Source organism: Podarcis vaucheri (genome assembly GCF_965113315.1).
Source record: "Podarcis vaucheri genome assembly, chromosome: 14".
In the NCBI taxonomy this organism is placed as follows: Eukaryota; Metazoa; Chordata; class Lepidosauria; order Squamata; family Lacertidae; genus Podarcis; species Podarcis vaucheri.
This window is the reverse complement of record NC_138752.1, coordinates 48,734,573-48,754,104: the sequence shown is the minus strand read 5'-3', so window position 1 is coordinate 48,754,104 and position 19,532 is coordinate 48,734,573. Positions and strand designations below refer to the sequence as shown.

The 19,532-nt window shown below is 48.1% G+C and overlaps 2 protein-coding genes across 4 annotated transcripts in view; one reads left to right on the top strand and one right to left on the bottom strand.

Moving 5' to 3' along the window:
- FLII (FLII actin remodeling protein) overlaps positions 1-4,158 on the bottom strand; it is a 57,381-nt gene extending 53,223 nt beyond the window's left edge. The window contains exon 1 of the mRNA XM_082199621.1: positions 3,950-4,158. Within this exon, the coding sequence (XP_082055747.1) occupies positions 3,950-4,012 (63 nt within the window). The 5' untranslated portion in view covers positions 4,013-4,158. The remainder of the gene's footprint in view (positions 1-3,949) is intronic.
- A 127-nt stretch (positions 4,159-4,285) lies between these two features.
- MIEF2 (mitochondrial elongation factor 2) lies at positions 4,286-19,086 on the top strand. Of its 3 annotated transcripts, XM_082199804.1 has the most exons (5): positions 4,286-4,428; positions 4,750-4,807; positions 12,372-12,525; positions 14,439-14,610; positions 16,115-19,086. In XM_082199804.1, the coding sequence occupies exons 3-5, from the start codon at positions 12,379-12,381 to the stop codon at positions 17,176-17,178; spliced, it is 1,383 nt and encodes a 460-aa protein (XP_082055930.1). In that variant the 5' UTR covers positions 4,286-4,428; positions 4,750-4,807; positions 12,372-12,378; the 3' UTR covers positions 17,179-19,086. The 3 variants fall into 3 exon arrangements, with proteins under 3 accessions (XP_082055930.1, XP_082055931.1, XP_082055929.1); XM_082199805.1 differs by lacking the exons at positions 4,286-4,428; positions 4,750-4,807 and adding an exon at positions 4,973-4,992; XM_082199803.1 differs by lacking the exons at positions 4,286-4,428; positions 4,750-4,807 and adding an exon at positions 5,655-5,864.
- Positions 19,087-19,532: the final 446 nt, after the last annotated feature.

Here is a 19,532-nt window from a genome sequence, read left to right as displayed (position 1 = left end):
AATTGCTCACCAGACTGACCTATGCTGCCACTCGCAGGCGTCGCAAAAACCACTTATCGTCTGTCTATCACCCGACCAATTATCGCAGCAACAGCCAATCAACACCAGCACTTGACACAGCCACCAATAACACGCCCAATAGCGGCTGACCATTTCCAGCTTGCAGCCGGAACCAATCCCACGTCTCCCCAGCCACTATCTGCGTATAAGACGACCCCCAATTTTAAACATGATTTTTAAAATAAAACCCCCCTCATCTTATACACTGAAAAGTACAGTATTTCAGCACTGCAGATCCCACATTCAGCAGAGGGTTCCGATCCAGCCCAGGTTTTCCTATGTTGTCATAAAGCGCTAGGTGCACCGACAGCAATATGACATCGCTACGTCTAATAAAGAGGAGCCCGGATTCTCTTTTTAAAATCAAGGTTTTCCTATGTTGTCATAAAGCGCTAGGTGCACCGACAGCAATATGACATCGCTACGTCTAATAAAGAGGAGCCCGGATTCTCTTTTTAAAATCAAAAATTCATTAGAAGAGGCAACTGTTTGCTAGTCAGCGTTGTGCAAAAATTAAGCAAGGAGGCAAGTTTTGCAAAGAGGCGACTTGTAGGCAATGTTAGAAACTCAGATATATAATCTAATCGCCAAATGGCACCTTAAACCTAGGCTATGGTTGCTGCAATGAAATGTCTCGGCGCTTTTTTCCAGTGGAATTTATTATTATTCATTTCTATGTCGCTTTCCGCTGCAAAGAACAACCCTCAAAGCAGCTGACAACGTATTAAAACCTCAAATAACACAATTCAGAATAAATCAAATTCAAGCTGCAGGGAAAATACTTCTGACATTTTGCTTTCCCCAGTTGCCCACCTGGCGATCCCCCACACGACTGCAAGTGGACCTGCGCCAGTTGCAAAACGTGCCTGGTGCATTTTTGACACTGGCTGTAGGAGTGGGGTTGCCACGCTGGGAGCATCGCAGACCCTGAGATTTCAGAGCCCCAACCTGAGACCAAGAGGTGGACCTTGGAGACGGAGGTTAATTGGGAGAGGGGAACAGAAATGCGCAGACCCCACCCCCACCCCCACTATAACTAATCCAGAATGTGGCAGCTAGACTGGTGAATGGGAGCGGCCGCCGAGACCATATAACACTGGCTCCCAGTACGTTTCCGAGCACAATTCAAAGTGTTGCTGCTGGCCTTTAAAGCCCTAAACGGCCTCGGCCCAGTATACCTGAAGGAGCGTCTCCACCCCCATCGTTCTGCCCGGATGCTGAGGTCCAGCGCCGAGGGCCTTCTGGCGGTTCCCTCGCTGCGAGAAGTGAGGTTACAGAGAACCAGGCAGAGGGCCTTCACGGTAGTGGCACCAGCCCTGTGGTACGCCCTCCCAACAGATGTCAAAGAGATATACAATTTCCTGACATTCAGAAGACATCTGAAGGCAGCCCTGTTTAGGGAAGCTTTTAATGTTTAACAGGTTATTGTATTTTAGTGTTTTGTTGGAAGCCGCCCAGAGTGGCTGGGGAAACCCAGCCAGATGGGCGGGGTATAAATAAATTATTATTATTATTATTATTATTATTATTATTATTATTATTATTATTATTATTACTACTACTACTGAGTGGCTGTGCTATCATTTGCAGCCTCCTCCTGCTGCGCTGAAGCTTGTAAAATGTATGCACAGACTTCTTACTATATTATTATTATTATTATTATTATTATTTATTAATTAAAGGTACTCTTGCCCTCCCTTTGACACCTGTAGGGGACCAGGCAGTCGTGGAGACTTCAGGCCATATCTGGAGGTCTGGAGACCCTATTGACAGAAAATCAGCCACATTTCCACTATGCAACACACACAAGCAGAGAGATGTGGCGAAAGACGTACCCATGGAAAAGGGGGTTTTGAGGTGGGTGCTTTAGTTGAGATTCCTGCATTCCAGGGGGTTAGACTGGATGACCCTCGGGGTCCCTTCCAACTGTTATGATCATTTTCTGGCTTTGCAAAGCTCCAGGGAAAGGCCAGCCCAAAGTGGGCTCAAACCGCTTTTCTCTTCCCCTGTTTGCAGGTGACTGGGGAGGGTGGGGACATGATTTTATCATGTTAACCGCCCTGAGACCTGCGGGTACGGGGCGGTATATAAATTTAATAATCTAATAATGATTCACCTAAAAACTGGGTGGAGGGAGTTTATGGATTTCATTGAGACCTGTTCTCTCCCCCCCCCCCCACATTTTCTTATAATCTGGGCGTTTTGTGTGTGCGTTTGCGTACAAACCAGCATTATCGAGCGTCAAACCTGGGAGAGAGCAGGGTTCAAATATTCCCTTCGGCCATGAAGCTCTCACTGGGGCGATCAGTCGCTGCCTCTCAGACTAGCCTTCCTCCCTGGGGGTTTGTGGGGAGTGTGTTTGTGTGGCAGGGTGAGAGCGAGCCATCTATGCCACCTTGGGAGAAAAAGATGGGCTATAAATGCAGTATACCTGAAGGAGCGTCTCCACCCCCATCGTTCAGCCCAGACACCGAGGTCCAGCTCCAAGGGCCTTCTGGCGGTTCCCTCCCTGTGAGAAGTGAGGTTACAGGGAACCAGGCAGAGGGCCTTCTCGGTGGTGGCGCCTGCCCTGTGGAACACCCTCCCACCAGATGTCAAGGAAATAACTACTGTACAGTCATACCTCGGGTTACAGACGCTTCAGGTTGCGTTTTTTCGGGTTACGGACCTGCCAAAACCCGGAACGGGTTACTTCCGGGTTTCGGCAGTCGCACATGCACAGAAGCGCTAAATCACACTTTGCGCATGCGCAGAAGCGCCAAAGTGCAACCCACGCGTGCACAGATGCACCGCTGCAGATTGCGAACGTGCATCCTGCACGGATCACGTTCGTAACCCGAGCGTCCACTGTATCTGACTTTTAGAAGACATCTGAAGGCAGCCCTGTTTAGGGAAGCTTTTAATATCTGATGAATTATTGTATTTAATATTTTGCTGGAAGCCGCCCAGTGTGGCTGGGGAAACCCAGCCAGATGGGCGGGGTATAAATAAATAAATAAATAAAAATTTATTATTTATACCCTGCCCATCTGGCTGAGTTTTCCCAGGCACTCTGGGGGGCTTCCAATCGAGTGTTAAAAACAATACAGCATTAAATATTAAAAGCTTCCCTAAACAGGGTTGCCTTCAGATGTGTTTTAAAGAGAAGATAGCTGCTTATTTCCTTCACATCTGAAGGGAGGGTGTTTCACAGGGTGGGTGCCACTACCGAGAAGGCCCTCTGCCTGGTTCCCTGTAACCTCACTTCTCGCAGCGAGGGAACTGTGCTGGATCTTAGTGTCCGGGCTGAACAATGGGGGCGGAGACGCTCCTTCAGGTATACAGGACAGAGGCCAGTTACAGATAGGTAGCCGTGTTTGTCTGCCATAGTCAAAATAAAAAAATTCCTTCCTGTAGCACCTTAAAGACCAACTAAGTTAGTTCTTAGTTGGTCTTTAAGGTGCTACAGGAAGGACAGAGGCCGTTTAGGATATTATTATTATTATTACTATTATTGTCATTATTATCATCATCATCAGCATTATTATTATCATCAGAATCATTATCATCATCATCTGCATCACGAATGTCCAATAATAGCACAGTCTCTTCTAGAACGTTACGACGACGAAGAACTCTGTGTGACTCAGGAAGCTGAGCCGGCGAGAGCTCGTCGCCCCCCGCCCCACCCCACGTACTGAGGACTAGGGCCTTAGACAGTAACAGGCATTGTTTCAGGCTTCCACGCCCCGGCCAGGAGGGTGGGATGAGCGAAAGTCTAAAATTAGCCGCAGCCCCGCCAGGCCAGGCCGGCCTCCCTCCCTCCTTGCTTGCCTGCCTGCCTTCCGGCTCTCCCCGCCGGCCACGGAAGGCAGGCGATCCTCTCTTCCTCTCGGGGCCCAGGACTTACCTTGAAGTCGTTCCCGCTGAGATCGACCCCCCGGATGAAGGGGAGCACACCGGTGGCAGCCATGGCTCCTTTCCACGGGGGGCGGGAAGAGGAGGGAGAGGAGCAGCAACAGTAGCTACGCTTTGCTAGTCTCTAACTCCCCAACTCAGCGGCTTCTGCTCTCCCTCGGTGACACAGCCCTAAACAGGGAGGGGGAACAATTTTTTTTTTTTAGAAAGAGGGGAGGGGCAGTGGCAAAAAAAGGAGGGGCGTGGCCTTTTGCGAGCTGGAGGAGGGCCTCGCCCCTTTTAACTCCTTCGCTGCCGGGCGCGCATTAGGGAGGGGGGTGCATTCATACGGCTGCGCTTGGGTCACATCCGCACCATGCATTTGACGCACTCTCGTTCCACTTCAAGCAGCCCCGACTCCTCCCCCCCCGCAACTCTCCATATAAACCCTGGGAATTGTAGTTTGAGGGTGCTGATCTACAGTTCCCAGCAGTGGCGTAGCGTGGGGGGTGCAGGGGGGGCCGGCCGCACCGGGCGCAACATCTGGGGGTTAGGGTTAGGGGGCGCCAGTGGCGTAGCGTGGGGGGTGCAGGGGAGGCCGGCCGCACCGGGCGCAACATCTGGGGGTTAGGGGGCGCAAATCCACGGGTTAGGGGGCGCAAATTACTTGCCCCGGGTGCTGACAACCCACGCTACGCCACTGGGGGGCGCAAATCCACGGGTTAGGGGGCGCAAATCCATGGGTTAGGGGACGCAAATTACTTGCCTTGCCCCGGGTGCTGACAACCCACACTACGCCACTGGTTCCCAGCATCCTTAACACGCTGCAGGATTCCCCACGATGTCAAAGTGCTTCGAGAGCTCTTTAAACGTATGGTGTGTTTTTTTAAACACTCTAGTATAGCTGGCTACAGTTAGCCGCAATCCCGTTCTGTAAACCCTCAAGGGCGCTGTCACGGTTTAAGCGTCCGGAGGGTTTTCCTGAAATTCTGAAGAAAAAAAAGTCAGAGAGGGAGAAAACCTCTACGGTCCTCTACATGTCGGTAACCACGTCAGGTGAGTACGGACTAGGAGAAAGGAGGACGTATAAATGGCTCATATTCCACCACCCACCACAAACTCCACTTTTTTGTACTCCGCATTAATTAATTCGAAGTAACAAGCACATGACTTTGCTGGAGCGTGCCTAGGTGTTTGCAAGGACTCTGGACACGGGCCCATCATGGCTCGCCCACCGTTATACCCAATGGCAATTCAATGTATTCTTGTTGTGTTTTATGATTTTCCTGATACTGTACTGTACAGTATTGTAAGTGAACCAGAACTGGTTTGTGACCGTAATAAAAATAAATAAATAAATAAATAAATAAAAATAAATTCAAATCCACATCATGACACGGCGCCACGAATTTGCTTTTTTCCTTGTTTGTGGTACTTTGCACCACTGGCATCTCCAGGCAGTATGGGGGAGAGACGCCCCCCGCTGCGCACTCTTGAAAACCCGGGGAGCTGCTGCCAGTCCGTGTAGACAATACTGGGCCAGATGGATTGGTCTGACTTGGCTGAAAGCACTTTCCTATGCTGGTATGCGCACATTGGACAGATTGGAAGAGGCGGAACGGAGAGAAAGGACGAAAGTGACGCTGTCTCTTTAAGGCGGAGGAGGAGGAGGAGCCTCGCGGCACCTACGCAGCCTCAAAGAAGACAGGAAGCCGAAAAAGATACTCGGCGTTCCATGTCGGAACGTTGAGAGGCGAGCCGCGCGCTGCCATTGGTCGCTTGGCGTTCGGCTTCGGTCCGACGTTCCATTGCTGGTGCTGAGCGTTTCCTGCGCGGTGGCGTCGGGGTGCTGGGTGCCCGCTGCTACAGCAGCAGCGACCTCTCCGCTCCCCCCGCTTCCCCGGGTCCGCTTCCAGGGGCAGGGGCAGGTAAGTTGTAACTGAGCTACTAACCTCCACGGAGCAGCCTCGGTTCCAAAGGTGGAACCGCCGGAAGAACGAAGGAATCTTATTTTTGTTACGTTTTAGGGGGAGGGGGGAATTTTGCTTCATTTTTAACCTCTAAGAGGGGCGGGTATTCAGCTTTCAGGGGAGGTGGCGAACCGCCTTAGTTATTTAAATAATTCGGAGCCCCGTAGCAGCAGCACCGTGAACGCTTAATACGTTTCTTGTAGTAAGATCGGGAAACGACCCTTTCCCCCCCAAAAAAAAATGGATTTAGAGGACCTTTAGATCCCCTCTCTGAATGGTTAGAAGAGAAGGCCTTAATTAAGGAGAAAGGGATGAATCAGTACGGTAATGGAGTTGGAAGGGACCCGAGGGTCATCTAGTCCAACCCCGCAGCACGATCCTGTGGCACTTTTTAAATAGTGAAGCAGATACGGCATCCCTCCAGATGCCACAGGACTGTGTCTCTGTAGACCAGGGATAGGAATCTGAGGTCCTCTGGACGTTTATGAAGTCCCAGCTCCTATCAGACGGAGGCAGCGTAGCCCAGTGGTCAGGGATGGCGGCAGCTGGAGTCCAGAAGGTCACAAGTTTCCAGTCTCTCTTTAGACCAACACAACGAGCCCGTTGTAGTTTGGCTACGGGTTGATTACGACCACCTTGCCCTTGGCTGCTGCTGTTGACCCACAAGCGGGTTGATCAGTGGTAAGCTTGTACACACCATACATTTAAAGCACCAGAGAATCCTGGGAACTGTAGTTTGTTAGTGATGCTGGGGTTGCAGCTTAGTGAGGGGCCTACTACAGCTCCCAGGATTCTGAGGTGGGGATGTGGTTTAAGTGTTTGGTGTGCGGTTTCTCCCCAGGGGTCGGTTGTCCGGTTGGCATCTGTCTGTCTCGGGAGACGATGGAGAAGTGCGCCATTGTGGGTGAAGGCAAACCAGTGGAGAGCCGTGGCTGTAGAGACTGATGCAGTAGAGACATGTTTTGTTGCAGCTGGGGAAGATGAAGGCGTCTTGCTCTATTGCTGGTTGGGTGGGGCTATTTCTGCATTTCTACCATAGGGGTTGGGGGGCAGGAGTAGCTGGATGCCTGAGGCCTGGGTCTCTTGCATCAGACCCCCGATTTTGAGACCTTTATTTAAACTTTTGTGCCGTTGAGACCACATCCACCCGCCATCTTAATATAATACCCAGAGGCATCTATCTATGCATCTAAGTGAGCATTTTGTTTTTGTTTTTATTTTGTAAATTTTGTAAATTTTCAATTTTTTCTTTATATAATGTATATTATATTATATTATATTATATTATATTATATTATATTATATTATATTATATTATATTATATTATATTATATTATTAGTGTGTGTATTGTAGGTATAATATACCTTATCTTCTCCACGCTGTTTTCAGATAATTTTTACTGCTATTCTTACTCTAAAGCTACTTGCATTTTAACATATTTGCAATAAGTTTTTAAATAGTTCACAAACATTTTCCAGTCCTCCTTAAACTCTGCCTATTTCGTTGTTTGTTAAGAAAAACCTTGAAGCCATTTGCAAAGAGAATAAAATGATAAAATTATTGGTAAAAACACACAAAGACAACTCTTTAAATAATCATCGCTAAACTAAAAGCAGAATTAAGACATGCACCAACATTCTACACTGCTAATGTTTTTAGCAAGCGCCACAGTACGGCGAGGGCTTATTGTCAATAGGCAGGGAGTCCTACCGGCACCCTGTTAACCAGGCTTCCTCAACCTTGGCCTACAACTCCCATGATCCCTGGCTAGTAGGACTAGTGGTCAGGGATGATGGGAATTGTAGTCTCAAAACATCTGGAGGGCCGAGGTTTGAGAAAGCCTGCTTTTAACAGTGGGCAGATTGCAGTAAGGCGATATTGCAGGTAAACTGGTCTCAAGTTGTTAGGGACTTTATATATGAATAGTAATACCCTGAACTTTGCTCTGCAGCAAATTGGCAACGAGTGCAGATCTCTGAGCACAGGTGTTGCGTGCTGACATGGCCTCATTCCTGTCAGCAATCGTGCTGCAGCATTCTGTACTCTCTGCAGCTTCTGGATCATATGCAAGTGTATGTAGATCACATCTCGGCAGCACCCATTTTTCAGGCAAATGTTCCTGCGTTCAGTCCTCATGCAGCCTAGGTGTAGGGTTGCCATATTTCAAAAAGTGAGAATCCAGACACAAAAGTTCTTGAGCTGTTTGGGTTTTTGGTGGGGGTGGGGGAGGGTGGCAAAGCTGTTTAGCTTCCTTTTGCAAAATCTCAAACAGCTGACTTTTCCAGCTACAGTGGTGCCCCGCAAGACGAATGCCTCGCAAGACGGAAAACTCGCTAGACGAAAGAGTTTTCCGTTTTGGAGGTGCTTCGCAAAGCGAATTTCCTATGGGCTTGCTTCGCAAGACAACAATGTCTTGTGAGTTCCTGCTTTTTTCCCCCTCCCCCCTTTTTCTAAGCCGCTAAGCCGCTTATCAACTGATCCGATCAGCAGATAAGCCGCTAAAAGCCGCTAATAGCGCTAATCCGCTAATCCTTCAATGGGCTTGCTTCGCAAGACGAAAAAACCGCTAGACGAAGAGAATCACAGAACGGATTCTTTTCGTCTTGCGAGGCACCACTGTATTTTTAAGGAAATTCATCAAAAAATCAACACTTCCAACATGGGTTGCCATTCGCCCAGGCATTTCCAGACATTTTACTGATTTTTTGAAATTCCGCCCGGACGTTATTCACAACAAATGAATCCCGGACGTATGGCAGCCGTAGCCTAGGGAGAGGGAGTATAGTCTGAAGGCCAGATAGCTGCAACCTTTCCAACTACGGTGGTATCTTGGTTCTCAAACACCTTGGTACTCAACTTGGAACCCAAACACTGCAAACCCGGAAGTAAGTTTTCTGGTTTGTGAACTTTTTTCAGAAGCCGAACGTCCTCCGTTTTGAATGTTACACTGATGATTGGAGTGCTATGCTTCCGATTTGAGTGTTACTCTGAGGTCTTTTTGCTATTTATTTTGTTTTTGTTTTTGAGGCTCGTGTGTGTGTGTGTGTGTGTGTGTGTGTGACTGTGATTGGTTGATTATGTGACTGCAGTACATTGTTGCTTTCATTTTATGGACCGATTGTCTCGTTAGATAGTAAAATTCATGTTAAACTGCTGTTTTCGTGGTTGTATTTAAAAGTCTGGAACGGATTCATCTGTTTTACATGACTTTCTATGGGAAAGCGTGCCTTGATTTTGGAACACTTTGGTTTTGGAACGGACTTCTGGAACGGATTAAGTTTGAGAACCAAGGTTCTGTACTGTAGACCTCACTGTTTGGCCCTACGTGGAGTTGCTGAGGAACGAATCTGGGACCTTCTGCATTCAAAGCACCTGTGCTCTACTACTGATCCTGGCCACCCCCACCCCATGTGGTTCAGTGAAAAAGAAAAGGCACTCTGCACATGCTTAGAAATCCCCTCTTCTCATGGCAGCACAACTGCTGAAAAGGTCTGGGACAAATCTAGGAAGCTGAGCTCTGCCTCTGATCATATCCTGCCTGTGTGTCTGGGACTGGTTAGATGCGTTCCCTTGCAACCACTTTTGGACTCTGATGCCCAGAATAGAAAAGACTGTCCTGGGAGAAGGGAAACTGCAGGAAGATATTGTTACACGTCTTCAAAATAGCAGCCGGAAATCTGACTCCTCTGTAGCCCTGGGGAATTATTATTATTATTATTATTATTATTATTATTCTCAAACCAGGCAATGAGTTGTCCTTGGAAGTGTTTGTTTGGCAGTGTGGCTGAGTAGGTTTTCCCCCGGTGGATTTTCAGTAGCTTCATGTGTCAGGGGTGGCAAAATAAGGCCACGCCCCTGCTAATATTATATATACAGTGGTACCTTGTTTTACGAACTTAATCCATTCTGGAAGCCTGTTCTTAAACCAAAGTGTTCTTAAACCAAGGCGTGCTTTCCCATAGCAGTGGAGGACTCAGTTTACAAATGGAACACACTCAAGAGAAAGCGAACACACACACACACACACACACACACACACACACACACACACACTGCCCTTTATGAAAAGATCCCAGTGCAGTGTACAGTGGTACCTCGGGTTAAGTACTTAGTTCGTTCTGGAGGTCCGTTCTTAACCTGAAACTGTTCTTAACCTGAATCACCACTTTAGCTAATGGGGCCTCCTGCTGCTGCCGCACCGCCGGAGCACGACTTCTGTTCTCATCCTGAAGCAAAGTTCTTAACCTGAAGCGCTATTTCTGGGCTAGCAGAGTCTGTAACCTGAAGCGTATGTAACCCGAGGTACCACTGTACAACATTAGGAGCACATTTTAAGGAGCATAATAAATAATAATAATAAAAAAGCATAAAAATGGACTATTATTATTATTTATTAGATTTATATATCATCCTTCATCGAAAGATCTCAGGGCATTTCACATGGTAAAAACACAAATGAATAGTTTAAACAGAAGCAACAAAACAATACCCCCCTTTCACAAACACATTTAAAAGGCTGCAGAATATAATAAAATTATCATAACAGCACCCTTCCTACTTTAACTGTTTATTTAGTGGCCAGAGGCCTGGTTATAGAGGAATGTTTTTGCCTGGCGCCTGAGAGTTAAGAATCATAGAATCATAGAGTTGGAAGAGACCACAAGGGCCATCAAGTCCAACCCCCTGCCAAGCAGGAAACACCATCAGAGCACTCCTGGCATATGGTTGTCAAGCCTCTGCTTAAAGACCTCCAAAGTAGGAGACTCCACCACACTCCTTGGCAGCAAATTCCGCTGTTGAACAGGAATTCAACTGTCAGGAAGTTCTTCCTAATGTTTAGGTGGAATCTTCTTTCTTGTAGTTTGGATCCATTGCTCCGTGTCCGCTTCTCTGGAGCAGCAGAAAACAACCTTTCTCCCTCCTCTATGTGACATCCTTTTATATATTTGAACATGGCTATCATATCACCCCTTAACCTCCTCTTCTCCAAGAGTTTCATTCTCTACCAGCTGAGCTGTCCCAGCTATTATTTTGAAGTCATTTGCTGCCCAAATTTCAGGTGGTTCTGAAGCCGTCTAGCAAAATCAGCTTGGGGTCTGGGTGGACCAGCCCCCAAGTTGGGTGGTTAGCCATTCCGCCACACACACATTTGGTACCAAGTAACCTGGGACGTGGGTGGCGCTGTGGGTTAAATCACAGAGCCTAGGACGTGTCGACCAGAAGGTTGCTGGTTTGAATCCCCGCGATGGGGCGAGCTCCCGTTGCTTGTTCCCAGCTCCTGCCCACCTAGCAGTTCGAAAGCATGCCAAAGTGCAAGTAGATAAATAGGTACCACTCCAGCGGGAAGGTAAACGGTGTTTCTGTGCGCTGCTCTGGTTTGCCAGAGGCAGCTTAGTCATGCTGGCCACATGACCCGGAAGCTGTACGCTGGCTCCTTCGGCCAATAAAAACGAGATGAGCGCTGCAACCCCAGAGTCGTCCGCGACTGGACCTAATGGTCAGGGGTCCCTTTACCTTTTAACCTCCTCCAAATTCAATGGGAGCTACTTGTAGGTCAATACGCCTGCAGTCAAGCGGTAAAAATGGTCCAGAAAAGTGTTTTTTAAAATATTATTAATTGTTAAACCAGTTTATTGACCGTTTCAGAGCGTAAAGCCCTAGAAACTGTGTAGGAGATGAAAGCAGAGTAGAACGCAGTGACCCTCCAGTCTGAGTATGTTGTTTGCTTTTTGTTCCCATGGCAATGCTGTGGCTGTTAAGTCGTATGTTGGGAGTTGTGACTCATGATGAATGCCAGAGGAGTGTTTTTGGGCGAGGAGCAGAGGAAGAAGTTGGCAGTGTCAGAGCTAGCGAGCCACTGAGGTTTTGTAGGGTTCAGCAACGCGACACCCTGCAGCTAAACCTGCCCGACACCAACACCTAAGAATGAGTAGCAGCCCCCTTTCTTAACAAGACCGTTCTTTCCCCCTTTTTATAAATGCTATTTACTGTAACTTTTCAACCTACGATGAAATAAATACAATACATAAAAACGAAAAACAAAACAACATTGTATTTTTAATCTGTTGGAAGCTGCCCAGAGTGGCTGGGGAAACCCAGCCAGATGGGCGGGGTACAAATAATAAATTATTATTATTATTAACAACAACAAAAGAGAAAAGAAAGAGAAAATAAAATAAATTAAGAAAGCTCTCTCCCCCTCCCCTGCGTTCTTTCCTACCCAGCTTTGGGGGCGCTGCGGATGGGACGGGAGCGATATCGTAAAAACCCCATTTTTGTAAGGTTGTGAATTTAAGCTGCCCTTTAAATTTTCACAGTCGGAATTTGGAAAAAAAAGAAAGGTGCGGCTTATATCCGGGCCAATAGGGTATGCGGTGCCTAGTTAGGAGTGTCAGTTCTGCAGGTTGAAGAGGGAAGCTTATTACCGAAACCTCTCAAACTTGATTTCTTTCCCTCCAAGAAGGTTAACAATGGCGGACTACGGCCACAAGCAGGGGAAGAGGCGAGACGAGAGCAACCTGGGCAGCGTGGTGGACTTCCTGTTGGCCAATGCCAGGTTGGTCCTGGGCGTCAGCGGAGCGGCTGTGCTGGCGATCGCGACGCTTGCTGTGAAGAGGGTGAGGCCGCCTTGTTCTTCCTTTGCATAGCTGCTGGTAACATGCTTTAAATGTGTGATGAGGAATTACTGTTGGGTAGTCATCCTTTTATATGAGCAACCATCTTTATGACAGATAGGTAGCCGTGTTGGTCTGCCATAGTCAAAATAAAAAAAAAATCCTTCCAGTAGCACCTTAAAGACCAACTTTAAGGTGCTACTGGAAGGAATTTTTTTTTAATTCATCTTTATGACGTTTTAGTTTTATTAAGGGGATCATAGCCTGTGTCTGGATCAGGGGTGTTGTTTGGGAGGAGACTGCTAGGTCTTGAGTCTTTCTCAGTAATATTTGGTCAAATTTTCAAAAAATTCACATGTACACTCCAATACACAATATTTTTTTCTTTCGTTTTGTCGACTTCCCACCCCATTCTGCATGGGGTTTTTAATCCCCCCTTGCCCCCATCTTCTCTTTCTTATACCATAATAATAATAATAAAACAATAATTTGTAATTCCTTCTGTTGCTCACAGTTCAAATCCTGCTTGCAAATTCATACTATAATACAGTGGTACCTCTAGTTGCGTTCACCTCCGGTTACATGTCCTTCGGGATACATATGCGGCAAACCTAGAAGTATTTTTCTGGGTTTCACCTTGTGCGCATGCACAGAAGCGATAAACTGCAGCGCACGCATGCGCACGAGTGGCACCTCCGGTTGTGAATTCCTCAGGATGCGGCCGGACCTCTGGAATGGATCCCGTTCACAACTGGAGGTACCACTGTATTTATTTAATTAACTACCCAAGCCAAAAAAAGTGTGCGTGTTTTTGTTTTTAAAGAAGGGGTAGTGGATCTGTAGTTTAAAGCTCTTTAGTCTTTCTCTTTGGGCCCAGATCCACTACCCCTTATTTTAAAAACCCCATTTCCCCCCCTTGCATGGTGGTTGGGTGTACGGCAAATTGCAGTGCCGGGGGGACCTCGGTCACCGTCCACCTTAATTTGCCCAAAGGTTAAATCTGTGTTATGGGCTTGTACCCTGATTCTTCTAAATTATTTGCAGTAATAATAATAATAATTTTATTTATACCCTGCCCTCCTCGGCCAGAGCCGGGCTCAGGGCGGCTAACACCAGTAAAATTACAGTAAAATCATAATAGGAAAAAACCAACCCAATTTAAAATGCAGGTTAAAATGCAATTTAAAATGCAGCCTCATTTTAAAAGTAGCCCATAGATAAAGACCATAAGGGGAGGGAAACATAAGGGTCAGACTAAGTCCAAACCAAAGGTCAGGTGGAACAGCTCTGTCTTGCAGGCCCTGTGGAAAGATCTCAAGTCTTGCAGGGCCCTGGTCTGTTGTGACAGAGCGTTCCACCAAGTCGGGGCCAGTACTGAAAAGGCCCTAGCCCTAGTTGCGACCAATCTAACCCCCTTGCGACCTGGGACCTCTAAAATGTTATTTGTGGACCTTAAGGTCCTCTGCAGGGCATACCAGGAGAGGCGGTCCCATAGGTACGAGGGTCCTAGGCCGCATAGGGTTTTAAAGGTCAAAACCAGCACCTTAAACCTGACCCTGTACTCCACCAGGAGCCAGTGTAGTTGGTATGCCCCTGGCACAACCGGTTCAAGACATTTTGACACCTGGCATGGATCCCAAAATGGTGCTCCTCTCCCTGCCAGGTAAGAAGGGTTGAGCGAAGATCTACATCAAGAACAAGTAGGGAAAGAAAAATCTACACTGGGGTCAGCTGCCCCAGTTGAACCTGCCGCCTGAAGCAGTTGCCTCACCCTGCCGGACGGTTTGGCCGGCCCTGGAGCCTGGAATTGTATTTGGGATTCACTCTCAGGTGTCCTTGCAGCAGAGCAGAACTGGGCCTAAAAAAAGAAAAGGAGCTCAGGCTAACTGTTTGGGTGGGTGTCTGTTCTTATGCAGCTCATTGACCGGGCCACCAGCCCGCCGGACGATGAAGATGACATCAAAGCCAAGCAGAAGTCCATGGAGGACAGTTGGCAGGAGCTGAGTTTGATCAAGACGGTGCCCAAAGTGCGGCAGGAAGACCTTGAGGAGCCACTGCTGTCTCCAGTCGTGGGTGGGACCGCACAAGGTCAGGAGAGACATGCTACAGGCGGGTTCTGTTTCCTAAGGGCAAACTGTGCTTGTATGCCCAATAATAATAATAACTTATTATTTATATTCCGCCCATCTGGCTGGGTTTCCCCAACCGCTCTAGGCGGCTTCCAACAGAAGATTAAAAATACATTAAAACATCAGTCATTAAAAACTACCCTAAACAGGGCAGCCTTCAGATGTCTTCTAAAAGTCAGATAGTTGTTTATTTCCTTGACATCTGGTGGGAGGGCGTTCCACAGGGCAGGCGCCACCACCGAGAAGGCCCTCTGCCTGGTTCCCTGTAACTTGGCTTCTCACAGTGAGGGAACCGCCAGAAGGCCCTCGGCGCTGGACCTTAGTGTCTGGGCAGAACGATGGGGGTGGAGACGCTCCTTCAGGTATACTGGGCCGAGGCCGTTTAGGGCTTTAAAGGTCAGCACCAACACTTTGAATTGTGCTCGGAAACGTACTGGGAGCCAATGTAGGTCTTTCAAGAACGGTGTTATGTGGTCTCGGCAGCCACTCCCAGTCACCAGTCTAGCTGCCGCATTCTGGATCTCCCGTTTTATCTTCACAACACCCCTGGAAGGTCAGCTAGGCTGAAAGAGAGAGCAACTGGGTCCTGACACTTTGCCAAGCCTGTGAAGATTGTGTTCCTGCTAATAGTTCACTGCAACTTTGAATGGTGTGATTTACTGCCAGCTCACTCTGTGACGCAAGTCCAGGTGGCAGCGGTCCCTCCTGGATTCATCATTGTCCCTGGAGACACAAGTGATGTTAGTAACTAGGCCCAGTTTGGTTTCAGCGCCAGCTATAGCCATTCCTGGCTAGGGAGATCCTGGCCACAGTGGCCCATGCGTTGGTGAACCTTCAGCCTAGATTACTGTAATGGGCTCCATGCAGGTCTGCTTGACGCTGCTCAGGAAGTTACAGCTAGCGCAGAACACAGTGGCTAGGCCTCTGAATGTAGCAGCCTCCTACACCCATTTTGCACTGGGTGGCGCTGTGGGTTAAACCACAGAGCCTAGGACTTGCCGATCAGAAGGTTAGCGGTTCGAATCCCCATGACAGGGTGAGCTCCCGTTGCTCGGTCCCTGCTCCTGCCAACCTAGCAGTTTGAAAGCACGTCAAAGCGCAAGTAGATAAATAGGTTCCACTCCGGCGGGAAGGTAAACGGCGTTTCCGTGCGCTGCTCTGGTTCGCCAGAAGCGGCTTAGTCATGCTGGCCACATGACCCGGAAGCTGTACGCTGGCTCCCTCGGCCAATAAAGTGAGATGAGCGCCGCAACCCCAGAGTCGGCCACGACCGGACCTAATGGTCAGGGGTCCCTTTACCTTTACTGAGCCAAATATAAGGAAGGTGCTTGCATTGCGACGCTCTGCCATAAGCATCTTGGGACCTCTGTTGCCAGGGATTTCTGGAGGTCCCCAGGTTGGTGAAGCCTGTCCAATACTCTTAGCCCAGCCACCTGAAATGTTTGTTCTCTCCTCCTTTGCAGACCCCGAAAGTGCTGTCCTGCCCTCCGAGGCCCCCCTGGTGGAACCGAGGGCTCGGCTGTGCCTGACGCTCCAAGAGAAGTTTCTCTCCTACTACAGGGACCATGTCTCAGTCTCTGAGGAGGAAAAGGCTCTGGGGAAGCAGCTGGCAGGAGACATCTGCGGGGAGCTGCAGAAGTTCCTGAAGAACAAGTACCCAGAGCTGCCCTTTGGACACGCCTTCCTCAGCGGCTACCTTTGCGACGACCTCATCAGCAGCGACCGCCTTGAGGTGGCCTTCATGCTTCCGTTGATGCTGGAACCCAGCCTTTGGCTCCTGATCCCCGGCGAACAAACGGTTGTGAATGACCCTTGTTTCGGGATGCTAAGGCGGACTGGCCTGGAGTATTTCCCGCGCGGAAGCAGCCCGTGGGACAGGTTTGTGGTGGGTGGGTACCTCTCGTCCAGCACCATCAACAAGACCCTCCATAACACATTGGTGGCCTCTGTTAATTGGCCAGTGATTGGCAGCAGTCTGGAGTGTGTCATCAGGCCTGTGATGGATCCCAAAGAGCTTAAGTTGGAAGTCCAGCACGCCCAGATCCGCCTGGACATAAACCTCTGCCCCATGGTTGAAGTGGGGGATAAAATCCTTCTTCCTCCATCCTTTGTAATACCGGTGGAGAACCTCTGGCAGCGGAGCTTTTACGCGGCCGAGGTCTCGGCGCTGAAAGACCTTGATGCCAGAGATGATGGCGTCCGGCAGGGTTGCCTCAACATCTTGAAGGTCGTCTTTGAAAACCATCCCTTCTGGAGCAAGCTGGGCAGCAGCCACTTGACTCACGCCATCCTACACCTGAGTGAAACTGAAACTGAAACCGATTGGTCAGAGGCAGCGTTAGCAGACAGGTGCCAGCAGGTGCTGGAGGAGCTAGTCCGGTACCTGGAGATAGGTTCCCTCCCTTGCTTCTTCGACAGCAGGATAAACCTTCTCGGCCACCTGGCCTCGGAGGAAATCGAAGAGATCGGCTACACTTTGTACGAGGCTTTAGCGGAGCCAGATCTGGCAGCCGGACTCTGCTTATGAACAGGCGACTCGGTGGCGAAAACTGCACTCGTCTCCTTTGGGGGGGTCAGATGGTTTGGGAGCAGCTCTCCCATCGATGCAGTTCTTTGCACCCTAATGGAATGGAAGTATTCTCAAAGTAAAATAGGGCCTGGGTTGAAAAATGGGAACCTTTCCCTCTGTCCTAGATATTTCTGAAATCTAGGGCCAGTAGTGTTACTTTCCAGCGGTTGCATCCCATGGTACTCTGTAGGATTGCTGAACCAGGGTGGGAGGGGGTCTTTGCCTCCTCCTAGCTGGTTTGTCCATCCCTACGTAATTGGAGCATCGTGAAACGGACCTATAGGGGCCTAGTATCCTAGCAGCACCCCAAATGTGAGGCTCCATTATCTGTAATTTGTATCTATTGGGGCAAGTCTGCTTTATTGCACTATGTGGAAGTCCTGGAAGAGATGTCTGGGGTGGGTGGAGACTTCAGTAGGCTGAATCAGTGAGGATCTCACCTTTGGTGCTAAAGCAGCTGCTTTACCCCATCTCCACACAGGTAGCAGAAGGTCCCCACCTGTGATTTCCAGGCCTTTGAGTGCCTAGAATGAGCACCCCAAGGAATTGAATCTCACTATCTGCAAATGGTTGTGGCTATGTTCTTTGTGGCACAGTGTGACTCAATCACTGTTGTTTTCACTCTTTATTTTTAAATAGCAGGTGACAAAAAATAAAGTGATTCCCCCCCCCCCCGTGGCCTTTCCTGCTCAGAGCACATTCCCAGACTGAAATGGTGGGGCTCCCTTCTCTACCTCATGGGGCGCAAAACTACACAACTTTGTCCCCCACCTGTTAGATATACTTGATGCCAGCGCTAAAAATTTAATCAAGTGCCAAAGGAAGGTTGGGGTGTGGAGAGAGAGGTCTCTAAATCTTGGGTATTCTTAAACTCTCTACTTGGGTAAACTGGAAGGTGCAATCCTCTCAGCCCTAACTGTTCATTTATTGAGGTCTGGATTCCCATTGTAACGCCAACTTGAAGTGTTCCTGCTGAGGCTAACCTGTATCCAAATCAAGAGTTTGCAATTTGTAGGTGTGTAACTCTGTATGCCTTGCTTAGTTCTGCATTTGCTGAAACGTAGAGAGGTCCTTGCTGCTGAGAGACACAACTATAGTCATGGGTTTGGACATGGCACAAGGTTTAGTGAGCCCCTCAAGGATTTGTGTCTGTTCCCTGAGCATAAACCATAAACCATAATAGTCTGCAGTATTTTTTTTAAGGAGTGTGTACATTCCCTGTAGAATCCAAAAGGGAAAGGTACCTACCAACCGTATTGGCTGTAACTGGGAGTACCAACAGCTCATATCTTTCTCTCAAGGCTTGACTTTTCAGGATTGTATTTTTCTAGAGATCCTTGCCTATACTCTGACGTATAGAAAACCACAATTAAGTCTTGCAAAAAGCCATATACAGAAGAGTGCTATTCCTTTCCCCCTCTGCTCCTACTCTTAACTGGAACTCATGATCCTATGCAGTGGATTTGCACAGAAAATAACTGAAGCTGGGGCAGAGAAGCTGTGGTCCTGGAGAATTTGTTGGGATTCTAACTCCCACTGTCCATGACTATGGGCTATGCTTGCTGGGGCTCATGACAGTTGGAATTCAACATCAGTCGGAAGGGCAAAGGTTCCCTTGTCCCAGGTCTGAATGTACACAGTGATTCTTCACAAGCAGAAGTTGGCTGCTCTTCCCTTACAATTTTCCTGTGATTTAAATTTTTATGTGAAGCTCCAGCCTTTCTGGCTAGAAGGAACAACCGCAACTAACTTAAGGAAACTTTGCTGCTAAAATGTGTTTATATAGTGGCAATATTAATCAGAAATGTGCAAGGGCTTGAGCTGATGTCACAAATGAAATAAAGAATGAATGATTATGGGCAAAAATTTCTGTATAGTGAGCTTTTTGTGAGTGAAACACAGCTTAAATTCATCCCTGGAACTTGCAAAGGAGGCTGATAATAGGAATTTATTGCTGAAATCTTGCTGATCTGATCGTAAGACTTGAATTGCTTTTATAGTGAGGAGCCTGCAAAATTTGAATAAGGAAAAGTGAATGCTGTTTTTTTAGCAATGTGTGAGAAACATTTCCCCCTATGCTCTAGGTAAAAATAAAGGCAAAGGCTATATGCAAAAAATCTGTATCCTATTTACAGTATATTTTAAGCCTGATTCAATTCCTGAAGCTTTGCAGAAATGTTTTTGACCACACCTTGCAAGAGGAAGAACGAACAAACCCCACAAAACCAGACTGTGTCAGCACTATGATGTCACATGTTAGTTTCAACACTTCAACATACTTAGCATTCCACCACTGGAGAACAATGGAGGGG